This window comes from Cuculus canorus, chromosome 7 (assembly GCF_017976375.1).
Source record: "Cuculus canorus isolate bCucCan1 chromosome 7, bCucCan1.pri, whole genome shotgun sequence".
NCBI classification, from domain to species: Eukaryota; Metazoa; Chordata; class Aves; order Cuculiformes; family Cuculidae; genus Cuculus; species Cuculus canorus.
In genome coordinates, this window is record NC_071407.1 from 9,655,624 (window position 1) to 9,678,944 (window position 23,321).

The 23,321-nt window shown below is 38.4% G+C and overlaps 1 protein-coding gene across 17 annotated transcripts in view; it reads right to left on the reverse strand.

Moving 5' to 3' along the window:
* Window positions 1-23,321, reverse strand: part of CABCOCO1 (ciliary associated calcium binding coiled-coil 1) — a 319,312-nt gene that overhangs the window by 57,874 nt on the left and 238,117 nt on the right. For 7 of the 17 annotated variants that reach the window (XR_008450703.1, XR_008450704.1, XR_008450692.1 and 4 more), the window contains exons 1-5: window positions 13,174-13,511; window positions 12,645-12,757; window positions 9,606-9,775; window positions 6,373-6,517; window positions 1,306-1,378 (exon numbers count right to left, since the gene is read on the reverse strand). Coding sequence is in view for 4 of the 17 variants with exons in the window: in XM_054071703.1 (XP_053927678.1) it covers window positions 1,306-1,378; window positions 6,373-6,517; window positions 9,606-9,775; window positions 12,645-12,757; window positions 13,174-13,209 (537 nt within the window). In the remaining 13 variants the exon portion in view is untranslated. Of the gene's footprint in view, window positions 1-1,305; window positions 1,379-6,372; window positions 6,518-9,605; window positions 9,776-12,644; window positions 12,758-13,173; window positions 13,512-20,004; window positions 22,388-22,628; window positions 22,714-23,016; window positions 23,126-23,321 lie in introns of those variants that run through there. The other 10 variants (XR_008450697.1, XR_008450700.1, XR_008450693.1 and 7 more) reach the window with 5 other exon arrangements.

Below are 23,321 nucleotides of genomic sequence, written 5' to 3' on the forward strand. Positions count from 1 at the left end.
AGTGGAGGTGGCACCTTCAGCAGAGGTGGCATTCCTCAGCAAACAGACTACACAAAGCAACCCCTCTTCCGTGGCTGGGACAGCGTGCACTGATCTCAGCCATCCAGAACTAAGTTTTAAAAAAACACAAAGGCATTTCTTTTAAGCTACTCTACAACTGGTAAGATACATTACGAATATTTACATAAGGAATTATGTAATCAAAGCCACATTAGAAATAATTTTACCAATTAGAAAGCACTAGCCAATCATTGATCTGAGTAGCTAATATAAAAAACAACCCTAACACAGTAACGCCTAAGTTGTGTTCTACTTATGTAATGACAATTTTCTCACTGATTTCATCATAGGTGGAATTTTAACCCACTTTGCAAATTATAAGAATAATTTCCAAACATTTGCATGTCAAGAAAAGTCCTTATTTTTTTCTAATATGGCTGTTCAGAAGCAACACGGGAAGAAATTATCGCACATCATTTACAGAGTGAAAACATCAGCTTAAAGAGTAAAGAAAATTTTACAGTGCGTTAACTTTGACTTCACTGCATGATGATAAGCTAAAATATAAGTGGTACCAAAAAACCCAAAAATCCACTACTGTGCCTGTCTGAGCAACCAGTTGCCTCCTAATAGAAAATATAAATGTAAATCCATTTGAATGTATTGTAACATATATCCGCAAAACTCACAGTCCGGTTTATTTGATTAATTGAATCTGTCCATTTGATTAAACGCCACATCCTGCACCAATGCATTTTCCTATATATTTTTTCACATATAAGTTAGAATCCATGACAAAGTTTATAGTCAAACCAATTCACAATCATTAACTGAATGCTTTCAAAATGCTGAATTTCTAGCTAGCTTGTTTCTTTACAGTCAGTATAATTGACTGTTGGTGGCTACAGTAGAAACAAAACTCTGTACATAAATATTAGGACTATGGTCAGACTAGGCTTGGTTCACAACCTTTTCTGATCTTGATTACTGTTTTTAAAATAGTTTCAGGCTCATGCATTGCTAATTCAAATTACATGCATCAACTTATAAATACATACACAAAAGTATTCCTGATTTGACACAACTAACATCTTAACCAAGCAATGCATTTACACTTTCTTGAAATCCAAAATAAATTTTGAACATGAGGATCAAAACATCTAACTTGTATTCTTTAATCAGTCAGTTCATGTTAGTAATGCAGTAATGTTGACACAAAGTTGCTTTGAGCGATATAAAACATATGCCACGGTGCATTCATTAAATAACTCTGCATAATGAGTTCCATCTATATAAATGACTTACCTCATTACTTATCACAAGTTCTTCACTATCACTGTGGAAGAGGTATTCATATACTTTATAGTCCTTAAATAAGCTGGAAAACAAGACAATACAGCACTGTTACAGCTGTAAATCTTTGAAATGTAGTACTAAATATTCTGTTAAACTAAGAGTTACAATGCAGCATGGTAATATGCCAAAATTTAGAAATAAAAGTTTGTTAAAGCTCAGGTACAACATGCAGAATATTTAATTTACAGTATTTACTACCAGACAGCCATAGAAAATAGTCTTATTCTTGAACATACACCCACTTTGTCCTTATGAAATTGAGCTCTGAGAATACAAAGTTCTAATCTAAAAAAAGGTAATTCCTGAAACACTTATCACCAGGATACTTATGCCTTTAATATCAGCAATAGTGGACAAGAAGGAAACAAAGCCAAATCAGCTTTCAGACTCTGGGATGGGCTGCCAGTCCAGGGAGCAAGTTTGATCTTGGAACACCAAAACAATGAAGAATGGAAGCATTTATTCTTTCAAGGTCACGTTTCAAAATCAGCATAGTATTTCCTCAAAGAAAAACTAAAAAAAACTACACTGACACACTGGAGTTTTGTGTATTACAGCAAAAGTAATTTCAAGTAGACTTTCTCAATGGCCTACAGGATTTCTCTTCCTTAAAACATATATGACTTTCTTTTTCACATTTTAAGTAATTTTTCTTGTTCCCTTTCCTAATAATCAATGATAGGTTTGGTTTGTCACAGTCCATCTGTTACAATTACTCATTCTCTTAAAATCATGATACAGAACTTCTGGCTTCTGTCCTGTCATTTTGACATATGATTTAAAACACAGCTCTGTGATTTCAAAGCAAGTGCAGGTTGAAGAGTGATGCCAAGAGCTGATCACACTCCTGCCTTGTGCACCCATGAAAGATACGGTAGTACTTCAGGGAACATCTGAAACTGGTTCCTGTGTTTTCCAGCTAAGAACAGGACACAGGTTCTCAAGAGAGCCATCAACAGGGATGGCAAATGCCTCTTTCCTTGGCATCTGCAACGCCACATGGAATACTGAGGACTGCTGTGAGAAGAGCTTCAGACTAAATGGCCTTCAGAAGTCCCTTCCAACCCCAACTTTTCTACAGGTCTATAAAAGTATTTACTACACCCAACATATGCAATCATCTAGCTAATGCTAGAGACACCGCTGCAGGTTATCATGCAAATGCTATGAAAACTTGTTTATGATACCAGTGCCTGGCCACATCCACCCAGGACGGGCTGCTTGCTGAGGTGTGGCGCTACCTGAGGCTCTCAAAGAGGCAGCCCCATGGGTGCCACCATGACTGTCTACCCCAAGGGGCTGGGGCTTTTCTCCTACCCAGCAGTCTTCCACCTCGGCACTACCAGCAGAAGGACTCAGCCAGCCAGTGCGCACAGCGAGAGGCTGCCGCGGTGGGACATGGGTGTCTGAAATACAATCCTGGCTCCGGCAGGTGAAGCCAGCTGTGCGAGTCAATACTCAGTACACACTCTTTTAGCTGACTGTCCTCCCATGGATCACCCCAGGCTGCTGCCACAGTGCTAGAGGTTCTGCAAAACACTGTAGACCAGGGATGATCTGCTCAAACTGACGCAGTGCTGAAGTATGTACAGCAGTCGTTCTTCCAGCCCACAAAAGCAGCTCAGAATCAGGAGACTAAACCAGCGGCACGGCCGGCCCCTCTCACACAGTACCTCTTCCAGCACTCAGTCAAAGGCATCTGTGAAATTTTCAAATATAATTTTACCTGAATGTACGCAGACATTTTTGCATGTAAGTACAGATGCATTTCCTGATTTCTTGAGAAGTATTAGTGGCAGCGCCGTTGAGCATTTGGCTGTTTAAGTGCCATATAAAAGTTTTATTCCACAGTTACATTTAATTCAGTTATTCAATTACCATTAGTTAAAAATCAAATTTGTTCACCAACATGCATAAGAAACTTAGCTACCACAAACTACAAATTTCCTTCCCCCAAACCCAATGCATGTAGGCAATTAAGTTGTTACAATATTTGCTACTGCATTTGCAGTACATTTTTATTGCAGTACTTCACCAAAGACTCCTGCCACATTTCAGCAGAGATAAAGGAATTATATTTAAGTAGACTTGAGGACTTAACCTGGAAATGACTCACATGAATTTATGAAAACATACGTGTCCCCTCACATACACACCTAGTATTTGCTAAAATTCTAACAGGGATCACTTGAAAAAGACAAAAAATATTTTATGGACATCACAGGCACACAAGATATAACACATGTATCTTTCAAAGTGCGCTGGCATAATGTAACATTTAAAACTTTTTTCTTTTATTTACTGCAGTGTCTTGGAAAGGAGCCAGACTTACAGCACCTGAAAATCAGTTCTTCCCTTTCCCCTCTAAATGTGTTATGATGTTCTTTATGCCCTATGCTACAGGTACAGACAATTTATAATATTCACAAAAATAGAAGTCATTACTTTTGGCATTTCTGAATTTTATTTATTTCATTATTTTTAAACAGAACTCTTCAACCTGGCTCCCTTAATCCTACATCAAGGAAAGAATTCCTCCATTTAATGCTTTTTAAATCAAATAACGTAAATTATACATCAGTATCTATTTTGAAACCACAGTGTAGTTTTCTTTCTTCTATCAAGCATTATATAAAATGCTTTTCTGTTTGTGTCTATTGTGAACAAAATTAAAAAAATCTGTACCAAGGTTTTTAGCAATTACACAAGAATAATTTTACTCATGCAAGTAATATTGTTAAAGACTATCATGATGTCATATAAGAATCTGAAAGTGATTAACAATGACATATTTCCCTAGCTCCACTGCTTCCCGAAAAAAAATGTCAAGTTCTATGTTGATGTACGTTTGCCCAAGGAGAAAAGATAAAAAGACGATAACTGTCACCTTCCACCAAACCTGAAGGTGTCATTACAGTTGTTGCACAGTTTGTGCCAATGTAGTTAAGCATTTGTCCTCATTTCCATTATAAATCCCATAGGTTTAGAGCTCATCTGTGAAAATGTGATCTAAACTAAAACATGTCATACTATGTTGTGTAGGAAAAAAAAAGCTATAGGCCTATCATTTATAATTTAGCAAAAAAAATATTGGAGTAATACATTAATTTGAATTGTAATAAAACTCATTTCTGAGTTCATAAAGTTCAAAATACACCAGCATAAGAAATGTGCTGATTCAGTTCTTATTTATGAAAAAAAAGTCCTCAAATGACTGAAATGAAAAATTGCATAAACTGGACACATATGACTCACTTCAGCGTACGTGTGTATATCCATGACCTTGCAACAGGAGATACTTGTAATAAATTAAGCAGTTTGAACACACAGCCACACAGTTGGTGCCCAAGATATCATTCTACTGCAAAAGTCTTGTGGCTTGATTCTCTTCCCACCCAGTTAATACTTTGGTGGTAGTATGATGGAGCACCTAATCTCTTGGATGAAATTCTTGCGACGATGAAGGAATTACTTCATTGACAAGATATCTTTCAATGGATTATTTACACAAAAAATATAGACATGCTATTTGGAAAGAATATCTATTTCAAATAAATATACAAAGGCACAGACAGGAAAGGAAAAGTAAAAGAACTTAATTGGAACATCTTAAATGCCAAGTTTCCTTTTAGTTTAGGGCTAGTACTTGGCAGGACATTGTTTTGCTTGAATACAGAAATCTAAGATTTAAAGAGGCGTTCTCATTTATATGGGAAGAACCTGAAGCTTTTCATATTTTCCATGAAAAAGAAACAAAAGAAAAAAATGAGAGAGCAGGAGAAAGACAAAATTTATAGCCCACTTGTAAGAGAAATCATCTGTGATGGGCTTAAATCCCCAGTCTGAATCTGAGTACGCAAAAATCTAAAGGCTATCAAGCCTAGTCTGTCTTCAAGAGGAAATAATTTTCTGCATCCAAGAAAACACTCTAAAAATCTTGTTTGATGTGTTAAACTTTTCCTAGCAAAAGCATGGCCAGAAAATTTCCAACAAATCTATGTACATATCAGTCGTGTCCTTACTCCCTTTTTAGGCCCATTTGCCTCTGACCAACATTCTCTCCCTCTGACCAACATTCAGGTCAGAAAATGGGCTGAGGTGTAAGACAAGTGTGTGAACATACACCACAATAGGACCTTTTCCATTTTCCCATCTGCTAGCCCCCAACATTAACGGGTGATACAACAGCTTGAGAACCATTCTGTCCATCATGTACTGGACACAGCGGTATATATCTGTCCTCAATATGGCATTTCAAGTGGAGGAAGATCTGTCTATGTCACTGCATAGTTAAGACTTTGCATTGAGAGGTTGGTTATTGGCTGCTATTGGACTCATTTTTTTTTTTCTCAGATAAACAACTCGATTACTGCTGTTTGCATCTCTTTCTGTGTCTCTGTTTAAAAGTTGAGAACTGTCATGAAACCTTTTCATGAACTTTTGCTGACTTTGAAATGCAACATTTTTGTGACTCATATGTGACCATAGACTTAATTCCATGAAGTGCATAACTTTAAACCACTTAAGAAGTCCACTACAGCTGTCGAGGCCAGGCAAATACTAAAACTTTATACTGAAAGTTATAGGAAAAATCTAGGCTTTTGTTCAACTGGAATCTAAAAATAGATGTTTTAAAACAAAACGAAGAACGTTCTCTATAAACTACTCTCTGCTTTCCCTTTTATCACCCAAAACAAAACCCAGAAGGAAGATTTCTAGCACAATCTTATGTTCTGATAAACTTCCAGTCTAAATTTATTTGTCAGGTTTTGACATCTGGGGCCAGATCTTTACTGCCATTAGGATAGTCTCTGTTTTAATGTTTTAAATTTTGGTGTCTGTGGTATGTTGGCACAGCATAAACATATCCAAATAAATAAACTTATTTTAATGATATTTATTATTATTTATTTTAATAAATAAACTTATTATAATGATAAACTTATTTTATCACCCATTTTCCCATCACATTAAATTATTCAAATAAGAAATAACGGATCCTGTAGATATAAATACCTGATAGTCAAGTAATCAATGATTGCTTTGGCTTGCTCGATGCTGAAGAAATTCAAGTCACCACCTCTTTCTAAATCAGTTTCGCCTATCCCAGCCATTGCTTTTCCAAGTTCTTTTAAATTATCTCCTAGGGTCATATGTTTGTCTGCAAAGTAATCCCAAAGAACAAAAGAACAGGGTGATGTGGGAGTTTTGGGTCCATTTTAATTATAAGACTTCTTGAAGTTTACAAAGTTATATTATGAGTCATCTAGAAACTTAAAAAGCAACAGCAATCAAACATTTTTGTCTGTTGCCATTATTCTTATCAATAAAATGTGCATTAAAATTCCATCACAAAATCACTGACCCAAATTTATAATGCAAGGATCACAATAAAGGGTGTTTAAAATACCACAGCTTGGCCTCTCACTTATGCAGAGATAACCACAGGCAGAACAGCATGTAAATTTGAGTATGTTTATCTTTTAAATAAATTTACTACTGTTTATGCATTGTAAAAGATTGTTCTTCTGACCATGCCCCTTGCAATATAAACCAGTAATACAGAAACAGATGTTAAGAAGGATAAGCAACTTTTTTTTAAAGTACTTGCAGTCATAATTGAGTAAACATAAATATGCATAATACTCTGCATGTATCATCAACCTTGAAAGTATTTTTGTTCCTCCCCCTGTCTCCCAAAATGGCTAATTACTTTACATTTTTACCCTGAAACTCAAAACCAAATGCCAAAACAGCTCTGAATTAAAATTTAAATTCTTTTTGTTAATTGTGTTGACAAAGAGGACAATCTAAAATATATCATTGTCTGCCGAACCATTAAAAAAGGAAGGATTTATTTTCCTGCTTTGTGTACAGCGTGTGCGATCTCTAGAACCACAAAGGAATTTAAAAGAAGTTTTGACCACAATCTACTTGTCCTTTTTAAGTCTAAAAAATCTATAGTAGAAAATGGGGAAATCAAACCCCTGAATATTTCAGTTTTCAGTAACAGAGGCCATACAAGATAAATAATGACAGTGGAAGAAACAAGAAAGAAATACAGTGAATGTGGAGGGAATGGAATGGAATGGAATGGAATGGAATGGAATGGAATGGAATGGAATGGAATGGAATGGAATGGAATGTCATGGAATGTCATGGAATGTCATGGTGTGGCATGGCAGCAAAGTCATGGGAAATGAACAAGCACAACAGAAGTAGAAATATCAGTTACTAGGAAAGTGAAGACACACAACAAGATCATGAGAAGTCACAACTCCCAGGAATGGCTGTGTCACCAGCTAGTCCAAATTTTCTCTTTCCTCTGCCCAACTGATTTTTCAGCCCCAACTCCCCCTCTCAGGAAGGCTCTCTCAGTAGTTCTGTGAGATTAGGTGCACCTTACCCTCAATGCTAAAAAGCATGAGCCAAATCATATAACTAATTCATCCCAGCTCCCAATCAACCAAACCCTCCCCTTTCTAAACCTCAGTTTAAACCTCCCTCCTTTACCAGCCTTAATGAGTTTCCACTACCCTCCTTCTCTAAATCTATTCTTCCTGTTCCACACTACTCTTGTTATTATGGTCAAATCAGCTTAATTCTCAAGGCTGCATGGGTCCAGCACAGGGAAGGGAAAGGAAATGGTCATTAATGTAGAAAATTAGCATTTTGTTCTTAGTTGAAATGTTTGGTCTTGGAACTTCTACCAGCCAAGAACAGTAATTACAAGAAAATCCATCTCAGCCCTGGGCTACAGCATACTTTATAAGATGGATTATCCAGGGAACTTAGCTGTGAAAAAAAAAAAAAAAAAAGTCTCCTGTAAGCATTTAAAGAAAACTGCATTTTCTTTCCATAAAAGCCATGTATCTTAGCCAAATCCAAATGGATTTTCACAAGGTAGCAAAAAACAAATTCACAACACTTGCCTGCCAAACCTTATGTCTTTACTTCAAAGCATAAGGATATTAGAGCCGTTAAAAAATCGCACAAAATAATACATTTTTTTTCTACAGCCTCTGCCTGAGCACCCATTGAACCATATTAGTTGTAATTTTATATATAAAAATTAATAAGAGGCAGACACTGCCATGGAAAATTTCAGCTTAAAGAGTTAAAGTTTGGCAGAGCTTTATGCAGCTAAGATCACATTCCTGAAAAACATCAGTCAGCTTTAACAATCAGTTGTACTACCAGCCTGTCTAGTACACATGCATTACATACTGTCTCATAAAACTAATTTCTGACATGTTTCCATTCTTCTCCATTGTTGCATTAATATAGTTAGCATATGTTAGGATACTTTCTCATTGGAGACAGGAAGGACAACTGGAATTCCAATGATCATAAAGCATGTACATACTCTTGTCAAAATTCCAAGTCAGAAAGGCCCTTGAATTAAATTACACCAAAAGAATATAATAACGGTTATGAGCTTGATTTTAAATATTCATCTCTTTGAATGGAATAGCGGAGTCCTTTTGCTCTTCCTCTGGGATGGACTTTTCTCGACTTAATCACCTTCAAAGTGAATGTTAAGTAAGCATTGTGATCTTTGAAAAATGGGGCTAAGAGGATACTGCTACCATTTTTTTCTGGCTATTTTGTTCCCACTAGACCAAAGCTACATGCTTTGTTGCAAATTTCTTCATAGCCACAGGAGCTTTAATTGTCATTTTTCATCGTCAGCAGTGTTGTCAGTTTACTTCCCTCACTGGTCTTTAGCTAACTGGTACATTTTGTGCCAGAAGTGGTAGCGTTTGCCATATAGAAAGCTGCCTAAGAGTTGACCTCCAAGGATAAAATAAATGTAATTCACCTGCTGTAATGCTACAGGATGTACTGAATATCTTAAACGGCAGAGAAATGTGCCCAAGGCTACAATGAGTCAGTCACTGAGAGACAGCTGGAATCGGAATTTAGGAGCTCCTTCTTCTCATTCTATTGTAATTACTATTTATTTTACCATAGCAAAGACGAGGTCTTTTCAGGACCTGATCCTTTGTTCCACATGCTGTACCAAAAAAGAACGATGGATATTCTGCTAAAAAGACTACAGTAGTCTCCAAAGAAAGTTTAACGCCTGCCAATAAGAATTATGTTCAGGTACAAAGTATCACATGCCAACATTTAACAGGAAAATAAATAATTTGACAATTACTTCTAATTAAATATCACTTTATGACTAGAAAATACTCTTACTTTCCACTTTCAGTATTTATTTTACAATTTTTAATTATACTTACCACGGAGGTTCTCCAATAGGAAATTTAATAGATCCATGAAGCCTGAAAGCTGAATAAGACTGAAGTTCATTCCTTTAGCCCAGCAAAATCCCGCAGTATAATAATCTAGCAAAACAGCTTCTCTCAAAGACATCTTTAATTGTTTAAAATTCAGAATTTCTTCCAGCATTCTAGAAAAATTGCAGAGTAAAATAATAACATTTAAAAAAGAAAAAAATTACAGATTCCAAAGTTTAACTTAGACTGCTTGTAATTACATCTATAAAATTTGCTATTGTTATATTATACATACAAATACATACCTTCCTGGAACTTAGCTACATAAATTCCTAGATATAAACATTTATGATCAGAGGACATGCCAACTGAAAAAAGGAAATAAACACCTATGGGTTTAACACTGTTTAAATGTTAAGAGATGATTAATGAAATTACAATTTAAGGCATTGCAAAAACCAAAGATAAATACAGCCAAAAAAAATAGAGAGAACCCAGTGTTTGTTCAGGAAGGGGTTTGCAGGATGAAATGGATCAATTACTGTCCACTTTCTACTACCACTCTCTGATTCTGGTTTAGATAGTTTTATAGTATTAAATAGATCTTGCTTCCCTTTCAGGATTATTTTTCATGCAGCCTCTGAAGAAAAATTACATTTGAAAAAGAATGTAAATAATACAATATAAAATTTCTCAAAGTAGTTAAAATATTTAGAAGTTTAAATTTCACTTTCATAATGGTCAAGACATTTAAGAAGAGCCTTATACTATTTTACTGGCACACTGGATTTTTTCCCACTTACTTTAACTTGAAAAACTAAGGAAAAAATACACTCCATGGTAGCAGACCATGCTGTTGCTGACACACTTGCATCTATTCCAAACATAGAATTAGTTATGTCTTTTATAATAATTGTGTGTGTGAAGAGAGGGGATCAAGGCTGGAACTTCAGTTTGCAGTTCTTCCAATATAACTTCAGCCATGTCTCAGGTAGTTAAGTTTTACATTAAAGCAACTCTTGGCTTCTTAACTATACCTGACAATACATGTGCCAGCTGTTATCACAGTTTCTAGTCCCCTGTAAAAGAGCAAAATCTTTTTCCACCCCTTCTGCTTCTCATTCCTTCCCAGAAAGGGCATTAATCTCCGACCTACTGATAGGCAACCATTAGTTTTTCAGGGTTTTCATCAAGCCAGTAGAGATGCACTGTCAAATAAGATGAGTTTCTTTTTTTAGTTAAAGCCTCAATAGCTAACAAAGTAAAGCATATAATCCAATTAGCTTTGTTTAAAACATGTATTCCTTTGTTCTGCATGGCAAATTTGTATGGCTGTACACATGCAAGTCAGTTAAAAACACTTAACTGTGTACTGAAATAGAAGCGGAATGTGGCCAGCTGAACTTTCCAAGGTTTGGAACAGTCTATATCCTCTCTTTCTGAAGCTTCTGCCAACTCTGTGTTTTCATAATCAGAGTTTCTCAGGGATTTAGATTTTCTCTGATGCTGCTAACAATGCCAATACTCATCTTTTCAATATTCTGCAAGGCATGTCACTGACAACACTCTCAATAACAACTGGGAAACGAGGGGGCATTTAGGCTTTGTAGCTACCCTGATTGCTGTTTCTTCCTTCGTGGAAGGTGTTCAAGTCCTGCAGAGATGGACAGCAGTATAAAGCTCCCCGGTAGATGGGAATGCAGGACATCAAAATTCTCATACTGAATTAGATCTGTTCTGATTTTCTCACCTTAGCCGTGGCCTTCAAACTGCTCTTGTGTATAGAAATGATGCACTGTGGTAAACTAATGAAATTTCACTGCTGCTGCTAAACTGCTTAGAGTGCAGAAAATACCCTGTAATATCTTCTTTTCAGTCAGATACTGTATATACTTTACGATCTACTTGTATAGTGTGTACGTATAAAAATACATATGTGAGCAGCTGAGACTGAGAAGCAATGTACAATATTTCAATGCTTTTCTTTTTAACCTTAATGAGAAAGTTTTGCAAGAAATTGTGTCATTAAGCACAATTAAGTCTCCAGTGAGTTATACGCTCCAGTCTCTCTAAAATAAGAGGGCTATTGTGCAACAGAAAACAGTGAATGCAAGGATTTTTTTTTATTATTTTATTTGATGGAAACAAATTTTCTTTCCAGTTTTCATAAAAATAATCCCAGAAAGAACTTTTTTGTCCCCTTAGAACAGGGACAAACAAGAAGAACAGAATATTTTCCAGGAATAATATTTTAGTCTCTGTTAAACATTTTACATATTCAGAGAGACAGATTTGAATTTTCATTTCCCCTACTCTTGTCCAGCTCTTTGGCTTTCAATTCACTAAGAATTTGTTAGTGGACATGGGTGGTTCTAAAGAATTTAGACACATCTGAAAAATCCTGTGCTTAAAGTCTAGACCCTCAGACTGAACCCCTGGCCTCCTAAATTTAGCTGCTATTAAGCACCAATAGCAAAGGAGAGTGTAGTTACAAGAAAGACAATATGTGCTTACATCAGAAGTCTTTGGTTGCCTCCTATTTCCCCAATGCACAATAACAGGTACCTGCTAATGCCTTCTTAAGCTTTCCATCCCTTTCTGAACTGTTTAAACCTTTCTGATTTTTCAATAACTCACGTTATAGTATGGAATGTTAAATGTGTTAGCAAAAAAAGTTACTTGTGAGACTTACATAAAAGCTCAGTATTGCACTGTTCTTATTTATGTCTTAATATTTCATTTACAGCATATTAAATAGTACTGTAAACTCAGAAACCATATCAATGTGAAATATCAGTAGGGGGAAAAAGGAGTCGAAGAAAAATCAAGATATATAGGAAATACAGTAAAACAGTAAAATGAAGTGGAACTGAGTTCAACAGTATTCCTTCCTATAATTCATAAATCATATTAAAATATCAATGATTTAACTGAATAATTAAAGACTAATGATGTAGCCATCTGAAAAGAAATATAACAAATGGTCTGTAATTTTTATTTCATTATAATACTTTTTCAAGCTTTATCATCATTGCCACTTACTTTTGAACTCCTTCTACATTTTGCTCTGACAAAGCAGCAATTTGGGAAAGAGAGAGAAACATCCGATCAATAATCTTCTTTCTACCCATAGCGTCCCGACCTTGGTCTTCCTCCTACACACACACATATATACAGGAATACAATTTAAAAATGTTTATTTTATTATGTCAGTACTAATCTAAATAACATTTTTATTTTTAGGAAGTACGCAAGGGATTAATTCAACAAATGCCAAAAATGCAACACAGCTATAATTATATCGCAGCAACACAGTACTCTAACACATTTTCACTAGAGAAAAGCTAGGCAGATACATGGAAAATAGTATTTTTTATCTTAAACTCACGTGGGAACATAGTGACATATTATGTGCAGCACAAGATTAAATTAACTTGCAAGTAAAAACAATAGAAATATAAAGGTGCAAAAAAAAAATCCATGAATCTGGATTTGACCAACATGATACTAGATTGCAGAGTAATTAAAATCACTTTCTGCTTAAGATATTATAAGCACGCATACACATTACCATGCTATTTTCTCTCCACCCTGTACTTGATTGCATTTTCAAATTTACTGTCTGTGCTGGCTCCTTCCGTAACCGAAGTCCAAGATGTTTGCTGCAACACAATGATGCACATATAAGAATCTGACATTACTGTTCAAGGGAATGTCTGTACATTTGTAATGTAGAAGGTATTTCCCTATAGGAAATACAAGGATGTGCATGTTACAGGGGATAACAAGCTGAGTATGGACCAACAATGCAATGGTCTCACAAAATAGGAATATTTGATGACATTTTTAGTGTGCAGCACTGACCAAAAATATTTGACGAGAGACTTCAGTAAGGAATCCATTAGATAAACAGAAAACGGGGGGAGGACACACACACCCTTCCCCCCCCCCCCCCTCCCCCACCTTGCAAAATTTCAGTTGGAAGGGACCTACGGTACATTAATTAGTATGGAACAGATTAGAAAAAATATTTCTCTGTGAAGATAATAAAGCATTTGAATAGGTTACCCAGAAAGGTGCAAGAATCTCCGTCCTTGCATGTTTTCACGACTGAACTGAACAAAGTCCTGGTCTGCATTCAGTGCTGACCCAGCTCTGAGCAGGCAGCTGAACCAGCTCATGCCCCAAAGATCCATCCCAGCCTTTTGGCTGTGAGCGTAACTGGACTGACCTGCTTCTGCCCCGTACACAAAAACTTTGAGTAAAACCTGCTCATAATTCACTGGTAGCAGGTACACTTCTACATCTGTGGGACTTGGGCTTTACAGGAGGGGAAGGCAACGCTTGCAGAATAATATTTCTAGCTCATCTAGACAGAGGGAAGTGGAAGATTTCTTAACATGAGCTGATTTTTGAGCCTGAACAGCATTGTTCTGGGCTAATAATCAACTAACTCCAGCACTGGTCAAGGAGAGCCCCCAAGTAAAGCTACACTACTCCCCCTGCTGCTGCCAGACTGCAAGATAGACTGAAAACTCAGACTGGCTGAATTATAACATTGAGGACTCACAAAACAGCACTGAGAGCAACAAAGAACATTTAGAGGACAGACTAGTTTTTTTCCCTCTAATTAAGTACCAGAGTACTTTCACTGTACTTTAATGTGAAAAATTGTTGTTCCCAGCTGTAAAGCAGTTACTCTCAGACACTCTGTCTCATCAGAGCAACAGAAATGAAGTACATAAAAGCTTCCTTCACATAGGAGCATGATATTAATTTGCTTCCATTTTATTAGCAATAATTCATGCAGTATAAGAAGAAGTACTACTATGATCACTAATGTTCATATAGTTCAAGCTGCGTGCCCTGGATAGGCAGGAAAAAAGAAAAAGGAATTAATTGCTTAAGATGCTAATACTACACAATTATTGGTTTATTTTTTAATAATTAGGAAAAAAATGAATACTTTGCTGAAATGACCAGTGGTGTTAGAAACCTGTTGAACAGGAGATTCTTCGGAAGTAGTGAGAGTTGAATTAAAAGAATAAATTATATTGATGTTTTGGAAACGGAATTAATGCCTGTTCATCTCTTTCTCTCAGGATGTTCAATACACAGGATACTTTACAATGCGTTTTTGCTCCGCTATATAAATGGCATATTACCAGTCAGTCACTCAACATCTTACTGACTATACTTCTTAATAAGGCAAATCGTTACAATTGTTAACATTTAACAGGTATCACCCCAGTACAGCCTGAGGAATATAGCACTGTATCAGAAAGAAAATCATAAGAAAGTGTAAGGTGTAGTGTTTCTATTCTCATCAAGCTATCTTTCAGCATTTGCTCTGTGGTTACAGGCCAGGTGTAGATAACAACAGAGACGATCCCAAAACACTCTCAGCAACCTGCACAGCAGCTACACATCATTCAAGAGCTCAGCAGCAGCCCTGCAAGTAGAGGTGCATCAAAAGTTGTCTATTTCTTTCCTCCGAGTGCTTCCACCTCATGCTGTAAGGAATAGGTTACTGCGCAAGGAGTGGAATAGCAACTTTCTACCTGAACTGCCAAGAATCTTATCAAAACTAATTCCTCACTGCTTCTTGAAAGATATCAGGCAACATCCATCATGTCAGAAAAAGTTTGTCCAAAAAGAAGCTTTTTCCAGCCTTTAGTATGTATCCGGCTTCCTGCAGTACGGAACATCCTAACCCACATCATATTGTCGGGCCCAGCATGCTCAACATGCTGATGCTAAGGCTCATCTCATTCTCTGAATTACAAACAGCAAGAAGGACCTCTGGGAAAATTTGCTGAAGTCTGAGTGTGTAGCATTGCATTATGGCAATGTACAATACATATAAGATTACAAAAAATTATTTAAAAATAACTCCAAGTGCCTTGCACTCTGTCACCCACAATCTCCTTCAACACATTTAAAGGTCTTTTGGCATTGGAAACATTTTCTTTAACCAACTAGAGTTTGCAGTTTAAACTTAGAAGACAGCCAAGCTGTTGTAACTTGGCATTGCAGATAAGGCTCTGTAATCTGCACATCAAAATTTGACAGTTTACATGGCAAGGTGAATGCTTCCCATTTCACCACTTAATCACCTAGCATCTGTAACAATATTCCCAGCAGCAGCACCCCTCACCAGCATATTACTATCTTCGTTACTGCTTATGATAAGGATGGGCTTGTGGCCCTGCTGTCCACTACAACAAGCACAGGTATCAGATAATAAGAAATACTGTCCCAAATGATTGAAATATGGGAAAGAAAGTACCTAATTTAGAACCTAATTTAGAAAATTTCTAAAATTATTAATGTTTCTGTAATTTAAAAAAGTAATAAAAATCCATGAATCATTTGAACAATCCCGTATTTGTGGAAAGTTTCTGTCTGGGTAGAACCTCCACACACAACTAAAAGCTTACAATTATTTTCATTGTACATTGTTTTGTCTTTTAATTGCTGTCTTTAACCACCACTGAAAATTCAAAGAGAAGTTATTTTATATATGTGTTGACTGATGTCAAAGAATTTACCATTCATTTTACTGTTAACTGTAGTGACAGGTTGAGGTAATCCAAGGTGAGTTAATTCTGGTAACACTATCCTCATATGTTGGGAAAAAAAACCCAAGCCAATACTCCCAAGCAGTAGACTTAAGAAATACAGACTAATATTAGAGAATTATTTGTTCCTGTTCTATTTTCCTTCAAATAATTTTTAGCTGTTCTGAATATATAACATGTTTTTGGCTGTTCAATACATTATGCCAAATGCTTTGGGCACCCCTTGTCAACAGCATCAAACTGAAATGCCAAATTAGATATTCTAAAACAAAAGAATAAGATCTTCCTTGGATTTCTTGGCCAATGTTCACAAACCACGAAGCTGAAAATATTACCAGAAGACTGCTACAGTTAAATAGCAAATGTTTGTCAGGACGAGGGAAAACTCTCTCAAAAACCCAACCCCTCCATGAGTCCCCACTGGCTAGAAAAAATGTCCCAGGATCTGCAGTTTTGGTGAGGGCCTTTCCAGAGTAGCAAAACCTTGAAACACAACAATAGAAATTAGCACCAGCATTCATGGAAGAAAACAAACTTGTCCTTTGGGATGAGCCCTCTGCAGTGGCTGAAGATGTTACTTATTTGCATTTGTTTGGCAATACAGCACCAGGCTTCACAAAATATTGGCATTCAAAAATATACTTACAAAGGAATTGCTCGCCAGCGATCTTAAGTTATATCTAATACCTGAAGCGTAAGGAACCTGGGATCCTCCTGTCTTCACTCCATCAGGGAAATTAGACTGGACTAAACTTTCTGCTGTCACAGCTAGATAGTTTCCAGTACCTGAGCTGGCTCATTTAAAGCTAGCTCAGCTACCTCTGTCTAAGCAAAACTGCTGACAGCAGTACAGATGTACCCTGAATGAGTGTTGCATATCAGTTACAGCTTTAATCAAAATGGGAATGAAAAAAAACCCACAAACCAGCAACACAGATTGTTATTTGAATTATTACACACATTTTGTTATCAAGCTGTCAAATACTTCACCAGAAACAGAAAATCTTGAAGCCGTCTACATAAATAGTTAAGGCAGAAACTAAAATGCATTCACTCTTCTTGTTTGTTCTAAAAAAGCCCCACTTATCCGCTCACACAATGGGAAGTTAAAATCAATAGTTACTATTTTTAGTCATAATATTTTTTCGTTGTCAAACAAATAAGGAAATAAAAATAGTAACACTGATTTCAAATGCAAAAGATAAAACGTAGATAAAAGGAAAGCTTTCAGAGGACCATTTTAAACAACAGACGCTGATAGTGTCCTTTTAATAACAAAATTTTTAAAAAAATTTCAAAAACGTCACATGGTCCAACCATCAAGATTTATGGATGACCAAATGTATTATGACATTAAACTTCACTCATGTTTTCACAGCTGCAGACTACTTATTGGAAAAAATGTTGTTAAAAATAAAGCAGTGGCAAGACTTGCTAAGATCAGGATTCAGATTTTCTAAACTACTTTCCTCTGAAAGTAATTACAAGTCTGAACAATTATAAAAATATTCAGTTAAAATCAAAAGGAATTGCCTTAAGATCTAAGAAACAATATACTAAAAATAGTGGCAGAACATAGCGTTCCCTGCAGCTTACACACAGACCATGCAAATCTAGCTTCAGCCAAAACTGGAGACTATGTAATTTAATTAAAAACCTGCACAATTCCACAGAGATTACAAGAAAAATAAATTATAAAGGACAGTAGGAAACATCACAAAAGTAAGTTATCGTGCGTAGGACAAAATTCAATATATAAGGAACAGAAAATACATGAAAAAAAATATTCACTGAATTCCTGTAAAGATTCTTTTTATAAAGCAACAAAGTAAAAATGACAAAATACGCAGTGGTACATTTCAAATGGCCGTACAATATATTTTTGACAGCCTGTCGTTTCTCATACAGCACACCTTGTATCCTTTTACTATGATCTAACTGACTGCATCGCCCCTGTGTTACGCTGTTCCGCCTGCCAAAACGTTAGAGAGAACACCAAGAAAGAACACTGCGAAAAATGCATATATTTTTCATAAAACATTGAGAATATGTAATAATGCATTTTAGGTAGAAAGGGATTTATTGAATGAAGGAAACCTAAATGTTAAGGTGGTTTGTACTGATGGTTGTAAGGGCAGCTTTGCGCCAACAGATGCAACCCTTACGCTGGCTGGAAATGGTTAATCACCACTGGTCCCATATGAGGACAGGATGAGAGAGTTGGGGTTGTTCAGCCTGGAGAAGAGAAGGCTCCGAGGAGATCTTATAGTGACCTTCCAGTACCTGAAGGGGCTACAAGAAAGCTGAGGAGGAATGTTTACAAGGGCATGGAGTGATAGGATGAGGGGCAATGGGTATAAACTGGAAAGGGGCAGATTTAGACTGGACATAAGGAGGGATTTCCTCCACTATGAGGGTGGTGAGGCACTGGCACAGGTTGCCCAGAGAAGTTGTGGCTGCCCCATCCCTGGAGGGGTTCAAGGCCAGGCTGGATGGAGCGTTCGGCAGCCTTAACTAGTGGGAGGTGTCCCTGCCCATGGCAGGGGGGTTGGAACTGGACAATCTTTAAAGTCCCTTCTAACCTAAACTATTCTATGATTCTGTGATCACTCCCACAGCAGCCATGGCAACTTCTCGGCCATCTAAGAAAATAAGGCAGTTCAACTGAATAAAAGAAAATATCTCATAGTAGCTAGAACTCTATAGACAGGCTTGAGAAATCCTGAGGTGACACAACACCTCATCCATCCATGGGAGGAATAACCTGCGTTTTTGTGTTTCTCTTGACGTGTAGCATGAGAAGGGGTGCCAGGTATCACCCCCGCCAGCCAGGTCACGAACCGCAACATAAAAAAAAAAACCCAAAAAACAGATGGAGGAGGCCAAAGGCAAGGAAAAAAGCAAATATTAAGGAGAATGATGTGGACTGGCAAGATCTTCTAGGCCTCTGGCTACCTGCCCAGGGAGGTGGTGGAGTCCCCATCCCTGGAGGTATTTAAAAGACGGGCAGACGAGGTGCGAGGTGCTCAGGGACGTGGTTTAGTGGCAGATAGGAACGGTTGGACTCGATGATCCAAGAGGTCTTTTCCAATCTGATGATTCTGATTCTATGAAGGAAGGGAACGCTGCAAGAGCAAGGAAAGGCTGGAAGCACAGGAGTGAGGCTGCGGGAAGCAGGTGAGAGCTGGCTGCCACCGCCTCGGTGCTCTGCGAGGGGAAACCCTTCTCCTGCCCCTCGCTATTCCCAACCAAGGGCATCCTGCCAGGGCGAACCAGCCTCGGGCGCCTCTCCAGACCCCTCCCTCCCTTCCCGCCTCCCCCGACGCTCCGCGAGGCCGTTTAGAATAACGTATGACAGAGAGTGGCGCAGCCCCCGCTGCTGCGGGAGCCGAGGGGGAGCGGGGCGGCCTCCCCCGCAGTACCTGCCCGCGGTCCGCGGTAGCGTCGGCGTCGCGCAGGGAACGGCGCGGGGCGGGGCTGCTCCCGCGGGAGGGGCTGAGGGGAGCCCGGGCAGGAGCCACCGTCAGCGGGGCTGCACCAGCCTCGTGGGCCCCGCGGCGCCCTCGGTTCTTTGCAGTCCACCAGCGTGATGGTCCCAACGGTCCCCTCCATTCTTTGCAATCCATCAGCCTCACGGTCCCTCTACCTCCTTGTTTTTAGGTAGTCCATCAGCCCCATGGTCCCACCAATCCCCTCAGTCCTTTGCAGTCCATCAGCCTCAGGTTCCCCTTGACACCTCCGTTCTTTGCAGTCCTTCAGCCTCATGGTCCCACCAACCTCCTCCGTTCTTCACAGCCCATCAGCCTCATGGTCCCACCAACCTCCTCAGTTCTTCACAGTCCATAAGCCTCATGGTCCCACCAACCTCCTCAGTTCTTTGCAGTCCATCAGTCTCCTGGTCCCACCGACCTCCTCAGTTCTTTGCAGTCCATCAGCCTGCAGTTCACATAGCAAAGAGAGGGGGATGTTTGTAAGGCTGGCACAGGGGCGTTGAGTACACCATCGGTGCCATGGGGTCTGGGAGACCACCACTCCCAGTGAGAAGGCAGGGGAGGAGGTCTGAGGCATTGCTGTCTCAGGGCTGATGCCCCTGACTGCCCTCCCCATCCAGTAATCACCACCTCTAGGCCTGTGTGGAGAGATTGTATGAGGCAATGTCTTAGGAACATCACGCACCATGAAGCAATGTTTCTATGCCCATCTTAATTTAGATCTTACCATTTTCCTAACTGAAATAGTGCCTGTAACTGCTGTAGGCACCGTTTCAATAACAATTATAAGGATAGCATGATGTGGGTATACCTGCAGTTACCCAAACAACATCCCAACTTTTTCAGCTTCTTCAAAAATATGTTTGAACTAAATATTTAAATCAAAACAGTCCAAGAATGTCAGCACCAACTCCTGTAGCTCCAGTGTCAGCAGGTGTAAATCAGCACATCTGTTGGAACTGACGGAGGGATACAGAGTTCCTTCAGCTAAAGGTCTGGCCTTACTTATTCATGCTATGTACAACTCAGGAATAATTTGCAAACTACAGTAAGTGGAGGAAGATTGGACTGCATTTTTATTATGGTATACATCAGTATTTCTTGTTTCTCATCTTTGTCCTATTCTATTTTCTCTCTTTTATTTTTTTTTAACTTTTAAGAGTAATAAACTAAGCTATGCTGGAGAGAAAGCTGGTATGACAAAACAGTTTCTTTGGAGTGCTCCACATAAAGAAAGGACCTCTTGGGATTTCTGCAGCTGTTTCAAAGTCTGCTACTGTTTCTGAGCAGTTTGCCATTTTCTGAAGGTTGTCATCATCAGTTTCTTAAAATGTGCAAACCACTAAGTACAGTACCTGTGTCTTAGCTGGGTCATAAGAGACGAGAACCTGCTGATTACCCATTAAGATTCCAATTTATAGTTTGAGATTCAACATATCTGTGACTCCTCTTCCTACTCAAACACCCTGACCCTCATTCACACACGCACAAGCACATACGCACACATTGCACTCCCAGAAGGAGTGAGAAATCTGTTTGAATGAGGTTCAGAGAGTTGGATCCTGCAGTGTTTTGCAGAATTAGTCAGAGTATTTTACAGAATGGCTTAGCTCTGTGTAGAGCCCACACTGTGATTTCCTACAATTTGTGCCATGTTCTGTAGCTGACAGCAGTACAACTGCAGTTACTCTCCCTTTTACTGCGTATATAAATCTAACTAAATAACAATATTATTCAGAGCTGCAAGCACCATATGCAGTAAGGTGTAAAAACTGGGAATTAAATGTGATATTTGGATGCAATTTAACATTGTACACATTCATTCTGATGTTATCTAGTTGGTAACAGGTAGAGTTTGGACTTAACCTTGCGTTCCTCTGGTGCTGAAAATCCTCACTGATTTCCTTGAACATTTTCAATGTAAAATACATGGAGGCTCAAAGCGCTTAGAAGGAGCTAATTCAATTTCTCTTACTCATATGAAAGGACTGTATTCTTTCTTACACAAAACCTGCACTGAGCAGGTTGATTGAAGCTAGGCATTGATTGAAGCTCAGCCCACATTTCCAGTAGTGAGCTCCTAAACTTCCTACTTTTCAATTTAAATTTTTACACAGACAGTATCACAAAGGTTAGATATAAAACAGATACCAACAAAAAAAGGTTACACAGTAGTGTTGAGCCATTCCTTCTAATTTCATGGGGATCCTTCATGCTTACAAACCCCCCATTTGTATGCATATGAGTATCTAAGGCAGCTTTTTAATTTCCTTTAAATGCAGGACAAAGTGCAACATGGAACTGGTGATCTTAAAGCTTTGATCTAGTGCTTTCCTACTACAGCTAACCACAGTAGATTTCCTATCACTGCTAACGGTCATAGACAGTTTAGATCAGAGAAAAACAGGTCCTGCTACAGAGCTCCTTCTTCTCCACTGATGTGGCTGTGTTAGATGCAATGGTTCCCTGAAACTGCCACTTCCAGCATGTATAATTTAAAAAGACTGTATTTCAAAATGTCGCCTTACCCTGTGTTGCACAACAAGTGCTATACTACTTATCTGAGAAGCAACCAGAGTTCAGGTTTCCGAGGTTGTTTTGCGAAGGCCAGTATCGCCCAGCACAAGTATCTCAGAGGGAGCACTTTCTTCCTCCTCTTTCCATCTTTGATTGAAGCTCTTCAGCGCATGGTGTCTGGGCCCCCCCCAGCCTGCTAGAGATAACCAGATGGCAGCTTACACTCAGCCCTGACAGGGGTGGGGAGTCAAAGAGCTGGTTGCTCTCCTCTGTTTTCATTAAGTCTTGTTTTTAATTTTGCTAACAGTGCAGGTAAGCATCACAAATACAGCAATTCCAAGCTGCTCCCTGCACAATAAGCACTATACTGCTATCTTTCTAGAAATACTTTCCTCTCCCACACTAGATGACATCTTTTAGGGAGGGAGCAGGCTCACCTGTATCACACAAGTCCATGTTGGAAGGAGAAAAATGGTCACAGCTGTACATGATGCTTTACAGGACTTTGATGGTGCAGGCCACCTGCAATTGGAACAAAAAGAGCAGCTGCAAGGAGTTCCAAAATATTCCACTGAGTCCTCCAGTTTTAATAACCAAGGTGATTCACTCTGATTTTGTTGCTCATTTACAAAGGTCCTGGCATTTCAGCAGTAGATTAAGTTTATGAATTCAAGAAAAGGAATGGATTTTCAGAAGCCTCCTTTTAAAAGCTACATTTTTGTCAACTCCACATCTTCCTATCAATACAGATACTATGAAAATACTCAATTGCAAACATGTTTCCATTCACTTTTAATTGAGCATCATGGAGCATGGTAATTATACCTAGACAAATTCAGGAGGAAAAGCAGATGGAAATTCCTAGTGGGGCCTTGTTTGTACAATATCAGATGGACATACAGCTCCCCCGGCTGCCAGCCCTCGTGACAACAAATTGCTTATATTCTTGCCCTGTGGGACAAGGATCAAGAAAACACAGGCACTTATAGAGATCTTACACACAGTATTTGGGTTTGACCCTATTAGTAACAAATGGGTAATTTGTGAAAGCAACAGTACATTAGTGCTGCATGGCTCTTAATCAGGAGTTGTGCATTATTGTATGTAGGTGCATTCACACAGTAATTAAT